Source organism: Capricornis sumatraensis, chromosome 18 (assembly GCF_032405125.1).
Source record: "Capricornis sumatraensis isolate serow.1 chromosome 18, serow.2, whole genome shotgun sequence".
In the NCBI taxonomy this organism is placed as follows: Eukaryota; Metazoa; Chordata; class Mammalia; order Artiodactyla; family Bovidae; genus Capricornis; species Capricornis sumatraensis.
Window position 1 is genome coordinate 40,099,526 of NC_091086.1, and position 10,390 is coordinate 40,109,915.

Consider the following 10,390-nt stretch of genomic DNA (forward strand, 5'->3'; position numbering starts at 1 on the left):
ATTCATACTAAAAAAGCTATCACTTAACCTTCATCTCAGCTAGTACATCTTATTTGTATTTATACATTGTTTCTTATAAATAACCTTTCCTTAATCAAAACTAATTCTTTTTCATTGTAAAAAATGTTAGGAAATGATTTAAATAGCAGGAAAAATTAGAACCCAACCTACCCACAATTAGAAATAACTACTTTAACAACTTTGGTGTAAATCTTTCCAGTCTTTTTCTGTACATACATAATCAGACTCACCTTTCATCCCCAAGTAAGAACACCCATCCTGATCTCATGCTTCAGCACCCCACTTCCCCACCCTTTGGAGGGCCTTTATCAAATTGTCTAAGTTTCCTCTGGCAGATGGAACCAGCTGGGGCCAGCATAGGTAGAGTGCCCTGAGCCTAGACTGGGTTCCTCATCAATACCAATTACCAGAAATATCTGCCTCAAGTATTTTGAAGTCCCCTTGTAGTGCCTGGGGTCAGCCCATGCTGGTAGGGTTCCATAGGCAGGGTGCCTTGAACCCACATGAGGTTCCTTGTGAGCCCAAGCCCTATTCCCCCCTTGTGGAACATTCTCCTACCCTCTATTCCTTCTCTCCTCATTAGATGTGATGTTCCAAGAGGCTCTGGGACTGTATCTACAGAGTCTTCCCTGGCTCAGAGCTAGACCCTCATTCCCAGAGAGCAGCCTGGTGAGCCACTGGCCAGCAGGGTAGTCTTTCTCAAAATTGCTTGAGATCAGAATGCTAGTATGGAGTTGACACTATTTAGAATGGCTTCAATCATTTATATAAAAGAAACACCCCATTAAAAAATTCCCTGGAGCCTCACACACCTCAGGGATAGCACTGATTATATTACTTGAAAACAATAGGATCAAATACTACATCTTATTTATATATTGCGGTTTTTTTTCACTTTGATATATCATGAAATTATTTCCATATCATTATATATTATTCTGCCACATAATTTTCAATGTCTGCAAAAACTTATATGGGCATTTTGTGATTTTACTTAATCAATCTTCAATTTGATATTTAGATTTTCCCCCAGATTTTGCTATTAGAAACAGTGCTGTGATAGACAAATCTATCACAGGTAAATCTATACTCTAAAATTCTATCCTTAGATTTTACTTAAATGGAATGTTTCTAGATAAATACTATTTTAAAATAGAAAGTCTTTGTTGATGCAATGTATCAACTTGCTTTCTAGAAATGTCTTTATCATATTATATTCATATTTACAGTGTGTGATAAAAACTGCCTTTCACACCCTCACCAAACCTTGGAGCTATTACCTGTTTATATCTCTGCCTATTTGATACTTAAAAAATAGTATTACATTTCTATTTTCAGTAAGTGTATTGCCTATTGGCATTTCATTTGTGAACTGCTTAAAAGCAGAAACTTCACAGCAGTGCATTTGCGCTAGGGTAAAATTGGAACCTGAAATAGTTCAACTGAGCTTCATATAATACATAAATATGGGTTGAAGATTAGGACTTAACAGAACTCAAATAGGCAGCTAGATTTCCCTCTGGCCCATCTTCAAAAAATCATCTGAAATCGAAGCATAAAGTAAGCAACGGGAACTTACTGAATTGTTAACTTCTACCTTTAGCTGAAGCCACTTTAGTTTTGCAAAAACAAAGATAAAAACCTTATTATTACCCTTGACTTCTCTTTCACTTTTCAACCCAGTTCTTTGAGTCAGTCCTGGAAAAAGGGAGATGCTTTATAAACCAAATCCAGGCTTTTCTTGATCCACTTAAAGCTGATTATCAAGGTCCAGCTCCCTTGACAGGTGGCAGGATGAAATCTATGACAGAAGGTCACCATGATTGGCACAGCCAACAGGCCATCTGATGGTGGCTACTCAGCAAGTCACTCTCTGGGGCTTCTCACCTGTGCCTCGAATAAGGCAATTTCACATCAGTTCAGTTCAGTCACTTAGTCATGTCTGACTCTGTGACCCCATGGGCCACAGCAAGCCAGGCCTCCCTGTCCATCACCAACTCCTGGAGCTTACCCAAACTCATGTCCATTGAGTCAGTGATGCCATCCAACCATCTCATGCTCCATCCCCTTTTCCTCCTGCCTTCAATATTTCCCCAAATAAGGGTCTTTTCAAATGAGTCAGCTCTTCATATCATGTGGCCAAGATATTGGAGCTTCAGCCTCAACATCAGTCCCTCCAATGAACACCCAGGACCGATTTCCTTTAGGATGGACTGGTTGGATCTCCTTGCAGTCTAAGGGATTCACAAGAGTCTTCTCCAACATCGCAGTTCAAAAGCATCAATTCTTCGGCACTCAGCGTTCTTCACAGTCCAACTCTCATATCCATACATGACTACTGGAAACACCATAGCCTTGACTAGATGGACCTTTGTTGACAAAGTAATGTCTCTGCTTTTGAATATGCTATCTAGGTTGGTCATAACTTTTCTTCCAAGAAGTAAGCGTCTTTTAATTTCATGGCTGCAATCATCATCTGCAGTGAGTTTGGAGCCCCAAAAAATAAAGTCTGACACTGTTTCCACTGTTTCCCCATCTATTTCCCATGAAGTGATGGGACTGGATGCCATGATCTTCGTTTTCTGAATGTTGAGCTTTAAGCCAACTTTTTCACTCTCCACTTTCACTTTCATCAAGAGGCTCTTTAGTTCTTCACTTTCTGCCATAAGGGTGGTGTCATCTGCATATCTGAGGTTTTTGATATTTCTCCCAGCAATCTTGATTCCAGCTTGTGCTTCATCCAGCCCAGCATTTCTCATGATGTACTCTGCATATAGGTTACATAAGCAGGGTGAAAATATACAGCCTTGACGTACTCCTTTTCCTATTTGGAACCAGTCTGTTGTTCCATGTCCAGTAACTGTTACTTCCTGACCTGCATATAGGTTTCTCAAGAGGCAGGTCAAGTGGTCTGGTATTCCAATCTCTTTCAGAATTTTCCACAGTTTCTTGTGATCCACACAGTCAAAGGCTTTGGCATAGTCAATAAAGCAGAAATAGATGTTTTTCTGGAACTCTCTTATTTTTTTGATTATCCAGCGAATATTGGCAATTTGATCTCTGGTTCCTCTGCCTTTTCTAAAACCATCTTGAGCATCTGGAAGTTCACATATTGCTGAAGCCTGGCTTGGAGAATTTTGAGCATTACTTTACTAGCATGTGAGATGAGTACAATTAGTTTGAGCATTCCAATTTTACATAGAAGATGGAAAACCAGGCCTAAATACTTACATTGCTTGACTCTAATCATTGTTCAATCATCATGAACACTACTATTCATTTTTTTGTTGCCTGACCAATACCATCACCTAACTGACTTCTCTCTCAGAGACAATAATTTGTGATAGATAAGAGCTGAAAGTACTGTACAGCTATGTATTTATTTAAATTTTGGATTTAAAAAATAAACTTTTTCTCTAAAAATTATAATGTAAGAACATTATTGTCAAAAATACATACAAAAAATAAAAGGGATTTGGACAGCAGGAAGGACAAATGGTGCCTGTCTGTACCACAATAGGTAACACAGGTGTTCAGGGATGTGTTTACTGTTAACATCTATTTTCCTTGTTTATCATGGAGAAAGGTTTTCATGGAACTCCTCTGTTTCAAAGAGATTCTTCCCCCCCCCCCGCCCCTTTTTCTTTTCCTACAAATTATTCTTTCCAAATTTGGCTGAGTAACAATACATGACTTAACGATTTAGTCAAAATATATCCTTATTTTTAGCCCTTTGCTTAGTGTGTGCGTGCTTAGCCCCTAGGTTAGGTCCAACTCTTTGCGACCCCTACGTATATCTAAATCCCATAGTCACCAGGATCCTAAGCTTGTCTTTAAAAAAGAGCAGTCAACTAAAACTATAGTCACAACCTGAAAGTAGAGAGTTATTTTATTTGCTGGGAACATCTAGGACCACGAGCCTGAGCCCGGGAGACAGGATCTCAGTAGCTCTGAGAAAGCTGCTCCAAGGATGCGGGCGGGGGAGTCTGGCTATATACAAGTTTGCAACAAAGGGAGCAGGCCCTCTGAACATCAAAGATCAGATATCAAGTTAAGGAATTTAACATTCTTTGTATGGGAAGATGCAAGCCTCTCTGCTCACTGAACTTGTTCCTTTCATATGCACCTCTATCTGGAGCCAATCCTGTTTCCTTCCTTGTTCACCTCAAGGAATGGCAGATGGCTGCTTCTTGCATTTCCCCAGCTCCTCAGCAATCACCACAGGTGGTGGCAGCATCTGCTAGATCTCAGTGTGGGGAGACCTCATTCACATTCGGAAGCTAGAAATCGCTGATGGCTGTGACTGTGCTTAAGTCATTCAGTCGTGTCCAACTCTTTGCGACCTCATGGACTGTAGCCTACCAGGCTGCTCTGTCCCTGGGGATTCTCCAGGAAGAACCCCTTCAGGGGAACTTCCCAACCCAGGGATCAAACTCAGGTCTCCTGAATTGCAAGCAGATTCTTTACCTGCTGAGCCACCAGGAAAGCCCAATGGCTGTGACATTTCTTGTTTGTTGATATGGCAGGAGATATTTTCATTTCACAGAACATATAAAGTTTGAATACTTAACAAATATTGGTCACGTTAGCAGAATGTCTTGGGGTAGTAAAAATAAAGCATGAACATTACTTAATAAAAGAGTTAAGTCATTTAAAATATCCTTTGATCCTACACACAGTCCAAAAACTGAAAGCATTTTTCCCCTAAAGATATGATCTGCCTGTGCCAGCCTTCTTTAGCTGGTGAGCAAAAGTCGGTGTCACAGAGAAATCTGTTCATGTGGCACTCCAGAACAAGAGTATGAACCACAGCATTTATGAAAAGAGGAAACTAAAAAGGTATTTCATACTCAATCTAACTCAGATATTTTGGCAACATAAATTATCCCTCAAATACTTTTCTTTTTGAATACTTATACCTGCACCCCAAATTCAGAATTGAAACCAATTGATGAAGCAGAATTAATTGAGCACCTTGTTAAGAGCTGGTTGGGACAAACAGATGGATGAGTCGTGGTTACTGCTCTCTCACAAAGCAGTTGTAAGAGGCTTGGGAGAAAGACGTATGAAAAGCTAGCTTTCTCCAGGGGAATCTACCCAATCCAGAGACTGAACCCCAATCTCCCGCATTGCAGGCAGATTCTTTACCATCCAAGCCACCAGGGAAGCTAATTAACGAAAGACTATAAAAATGTCAGATGTGGTACTGAGAAATTTACACCATTAAAATTTAGTTATAGAAAACCTTGGTGGGGGATATGCAGCTATACAATGCTTCATGGAGGAGTTAAGGCTTATAGACATTGGACATGGGCAGGAATATTGGAAAGAGCATACCAGTCTGGCAAAAGAAGGGAATAGGATGGGCAGTGGACAAAAACTGGACCACCCTTGGGGTCCTTACTGGGAAACAGAGAGAGAGTCACTCTATCTGGGATGAAGAAAGCAGAGACTATCTGCTGCAAAGGGACATTGAGGCCAAATGGTGGAAGACCTTGAACTTTGATCAAATGAGCTTATATCCTTTTACTCTAAATTGATTTAATATACTTGGCTTTGGTAACTTTACCCCAAATGGTCATTTTAAAACTCTTTCATGAATACAAGATTTATATGAATTATGAAGTGATGGGGTGGTTTTGAAGCCAAGCCTCATAACCTAGGAATATTCTAGGAAGAAATAAAAAATGTGGTACAGAATTATAAGAAGTGGCAGACTTTATTTTCTTGGGCTCCAAAATCACTGCAGAAAGTGTTTGCAGCCATGAAATTAAAAGATGCTTACTCCTTGGAAGGAAAGTTATGACCAACCTAGATAGCATATTTAAAAGCAGAGACATTACTTTGCCAACAAAGGTCCGTCTAGTCAAGGCTATGGTTTTCCCAGTGGTCATGTGTAGATTTGAGAGTTGGATGGTAAAGAAAGCTGAGCGCCGAAGAATTGATGCTTTTGAACTGTGGTGTTGGAGAAGACTCTTGAGAGGCTCTTGGACTGCAAGAAGATCCAACCAGTTCATGCTAAAGGAGATCAGTCCTGTGTGTTCATTGGAAGGACTGACATTAAAGCTGAAACTCCAATACTTTGGCCACCTCATGCAAAGCATTGTCTCATTGGAAAAGACCCTGATGCTGGGAGGGATTGGGGGCAGGAGGAGAAGGGGATGACAGAAGATGAGATGGCTGGATGGCATCACCAACTCGATGCACATGAGGTTGAGTGAACTCCAGGAGTTGGTGATGGACAGGGAGGCCTGGCGTGTTGCGATTCATGGGGTCGCAAAGAGTCGGACACGACTGAGCGACTGAACTGAACTGAGCAGCTGATTGGATGTGGCTAGGGTGGGAGAGAAGGTGTCAGAGGTAGCCTGGCTCCTACATCTTACTGACTTACCAGCTGCCTCTCCTCGCTTACATCCAGATGACTCCATTCAACCACAGTTGGGTCTTTTGAGTCAGTCCCTTTGTGCTCGCATTCTCACTCATTGCCACCAAAGTGCTCGCTGCACTGGGGAGGAGTCAGGTAAAATCAAATCCTAAAGCCCTGTAGAGAGTCACACTGTCTCTCTCCTTGCAGCCACCACCTCCAAGTGTGTCTGCCTGTTACCCTCCCGGTGCACCAAGGGCGGAGACCAACTCTTCTGCGTCAAAATAGGATCATCAGTGAGCGGGAAAACAATGAACATATGTGAAGTAGGAGCTGTAAAATGTGCCAAAAGGGAAATGGAAATACTGCATTCTGGGAGGTGTTAGACCTAACACAATTACCCATAAAATAGAGTTACTACCCCCCCACCCCCTCAAATAACCCCTACAAAAGGACACTGTTGAATAAACAGCAGGCTGGCACATTCAGGAGTTACCGAGAAAAATCCTTAGGTGTTAGTTTCACACAATAATTCTCCCTGCCTCTCTCGTGTCTTCTCCCTCGTCCACTTCCCATCCATGCAGCTCTATAGCATATCTCTAGGTAATAACTTCCACATCAATCTAGTAAATTCTTCAGTTCATGTCACACTAAAATGATTGGACTTCTGAGGACCTTATGATGCCTGCGGTATTAAGCATACTGACAAGAAGAAATCAGAATAAAAACGATAATTTTCTTCAATGAATCAATAAACATAGAAATCTAAACAACTTGTACAGCACATTCTTGAAACCCAACTGTCATGCACTCATTCAATAAATAATTGGGAATGTCTGTAATAAACCTAGTACTATGTAGGGAAACCAGCACTGAATAAAACAGAAAAAGCCCTGGTCTTCATGAAGCTCACATTCTTGTGGAGGAAGACATACAGAACATAATAGAAGCATACAAAATATATAGTATGTTTGATGGTGATGATTCCTATGGAGAAGACAATACAGGGAAAAGTGAGTCCCACCCTTAAACCTCATCTTATGTGAGGAAATATTCCATAGTTAATAACCATCATAGTAAGGACAACTGAATCCAAGTAGAAATTGCCTTGCTTAAAGTAGTTAAATTCCTGAAGTTTCCTCCTTCTTAGAAGACTCTTTTTGCTTCAGCTAAAATACATCAGAAAGCTTTTAAGCTAAAAGTGTGTGATGGATGGAAAAATCATCAGAAAATTTCAAAAGAATAATTCTTAAGGTAAGTCATATCTATTATACTAGGCCCTACCAAGTAGACACTCATTTCTTAGAGAGGCTAGGGTGTCATTTTGAATTGGAGAAGAGAAACATCTTTGGAGCAGTGGTTCTCCAGCATGAGAGTGCATTGAAGTCACTTGGAGCACTTTTTAATATAGATGCCTGCAACCCACCCCCAGTTCCTGGTTCAATAGGTCAGGGGTGGGGCCTGAGAATCTGTCTTCCTACCAGCTTTCTAGGTGGGACTGCTGATGATCACATTTTGAAAACTTTCAGTCTAGAAGTGAAGCCATCAAGCAGCTAATCCAATTACTAAAGTAACTGATCCCAACTTGAGCCAGTCAGTCTCTAAGCAGGTGAGTAGAAGCAGATTCCCTTCCTCTAAATCTCACTGGGATGCTCACCTAAGGGAAGGGGCGGTGAGTCACAGCCATCCAGCAGCACTCTTATTAGGCTTACACATTAAATGTCACTCCTCCTCCATCTCATTAAGATCTCAGCCAAAATCTAAACCATCTTACAGAGTTCCCTGGCGGTCCAGTGATTAAGACTCTGCATCCCCACTGCTGGGGGCACAGGTTCAATCCCTGGTCAGGTAACTAAGATCTCACATGCTGAGCAGCACAGCCCCACCGCCCCCCCAAAAAAAAAAATCCCAAATCTTAAAAAAAAAAAAAAACCCTCTAAAACATCTTGCAATATCAAAGGATAAATATGAGGAAGGAAAAGCCTAGAAACAGAAAACCCATTTTCCTGGTATAATGGCAACTGAGTGGGAATTGATCTTTGTCCAGGAGTCAGTGACTCATCTTTTCCCCACTCCCTTCTCACTACCAAAGTGGCACAGGCTACTCTTGTAAGTTTTGTGCCCTCAGCACCCCCAAGATGCGAGAATGAAGGCAAAGTTTAGGCATTAAATAGTCCCACATTCAAAGGAGAGACACCAACAACTGAGTCGGGAAACTTTGCTCAGGACTGACTTGGCTCTGCTCTACCGGCTCTCACACCAGCACCACACCTTTCCAGGCTGTACAGCAGGACTAGGGCTGACAGGGGTGGGGGAACGGGGGGCTATGGGGCTCTGCAGGTGCAGGGAGGCAGTGCTCATAGTGAAGATCCTATTACCTCCCCAAAGTCCTTTTCTTCCCCTTGATGAGGGGGAGGGAGATGCTCTAAGTATCCCCTGAGGCCAGGCAACCAAAGCCTTGAGAGAATCCCTTGTCAGGGCACCCATATCCAGGATATGTGATGCCACCCTCACTGGCTGGAGGCTGTGGAATCTTAGAACTACCGCTGGTGAGCAGGTTGCTGGAGGAGTTTCTGGGAGGTATGGATCCACACCAGAGGAATTCTCTCTTACATAAGCCCAAGACCCCTTGCTGTCCAGGGCATGTGGGAGGCAGGGTGTTGACAAAATGGTCTGATTGTTTCCATAGTGACAAGGGAGTGGTGTGGCATGACTTGGAAAAAAGACGGATGCAGCCCTTTCTCCACCTCAATCCCAAGGCACAGAGAAGAAATGGAGGACTTTGGTGGGTTACATGGCTCCCTAGGAAGGAGCACAGAGAAGAAGAAAGGCAGGAACTCTGAGGCCACCTGTGTCTTGAACATGAACCTATTGGGAACACCAAAAGGAAGCATAACTATCTCTCTCACAGAAAGTTCTGGGAGACAGCATGGGTAAGAGTAAAGCAGAATACCACCCCAAGAAAACACAGGGACCACCAATATCATAGAGTCAGATTTAGTAAGAACAAGTGCAGAGGGCATGCCCCATCACTGACTGTTGTATCAAGAAGCTTCTGCCATCTTTCCAAGTCCACTTCCTTCCAACAGCAGAGAACCAGATCCAACATATGCAGGGGACAAGAGTGTCCTAGAATGAGACATGCCTCTGCCCATCACTTCTAAGAGGGGTGGGAAATTTGCAAGAACCATTCTCACCCCTTCCCTACTCCGAGTCCTCTGACCAACAGGCCTGGCTGATACTGGAGGCAGGGAAGGAGATGAGATATAAATTGGATCTGAGATTAGAAACATAACCTGGACTGAATTTTAAAAATAGTAACTGACCAGAAATCTATGTGACCTGTCTCAGACTTAATTGAAGCAAGAGAAGAATGGGTTTTGGCAGAGCATAGAGGAAAACTGTGACTATTGCTAGCTTGCTGAAGCTGTCATAACAAAGCACTGCAAACTGGGCAGCTTAGAAATACATTGTCTCACAGACCGAGGGGGCTAGACATCCAAAATCAGCCTGTCCACCGGATCATGTTCCTTCTGAAGCTTATGGGAGAGAACCCTTCCCTGCTTCCTCTGGCTTCTGGCGTTTGCCAGAAATGCTGCCCATTCCTTAGTTTGTGGGTGCATCACTCTAGTCTTTGCTTCCAGCATCTCATGGCCCTCTTCATTGCCTTCCCTCTGTGCATACCTGTCTGCCTAAATGTGCATTACCATATGCAGACAGCAATCTTGGGTCAGGCCCCCTCTAATGACCTCACCTTAACTGTATTAGATCTGTGAAGACCCTATTTCTGAATAAGGTTATGTTTGCAGGTACTAGGTGTTTGGACTTCAACTTGTCTTTTACTGCAGACACAATTCAATCCAGAGCACCCTGACTGGAGGAAAAAAATATATATTTTCTATTTATACCCCATAATATAATCAAAGGTTTATACTAGCTATTATATTCATATTGTTTGATTAAAATCAGTCAAGCTTGCTTGCTTGAAAGTATTTTCTTCTTGTA

At 42.3% G+C, this 10,390-nt stretch overlaps 1 protein-coding gene across 1 annotated transcript in view; it reads left to right on the plus strand.

Moving 5' to 3' along the window:
* Positions 1-7,262, plus strand: part of C6 (complement C6) — a 73,078-nt gene extending 65,816 nt beyond the window's left edge. Inside the window, exon 18 of the mRNA XM_068990434.1 lies at positions 6,596-7,262. Coding sequence (XP_068846535.1) covers positions 6,596-6,771 — 176 coding nt within the window. The 3' untranslated portion in view covers positions 6,772-7,262. The remainder of the gene's footprint in view (positions 1-6,595) is intronic.
* Positions 7,263-10,390: the final 3,128 nt, after the last annotated feature.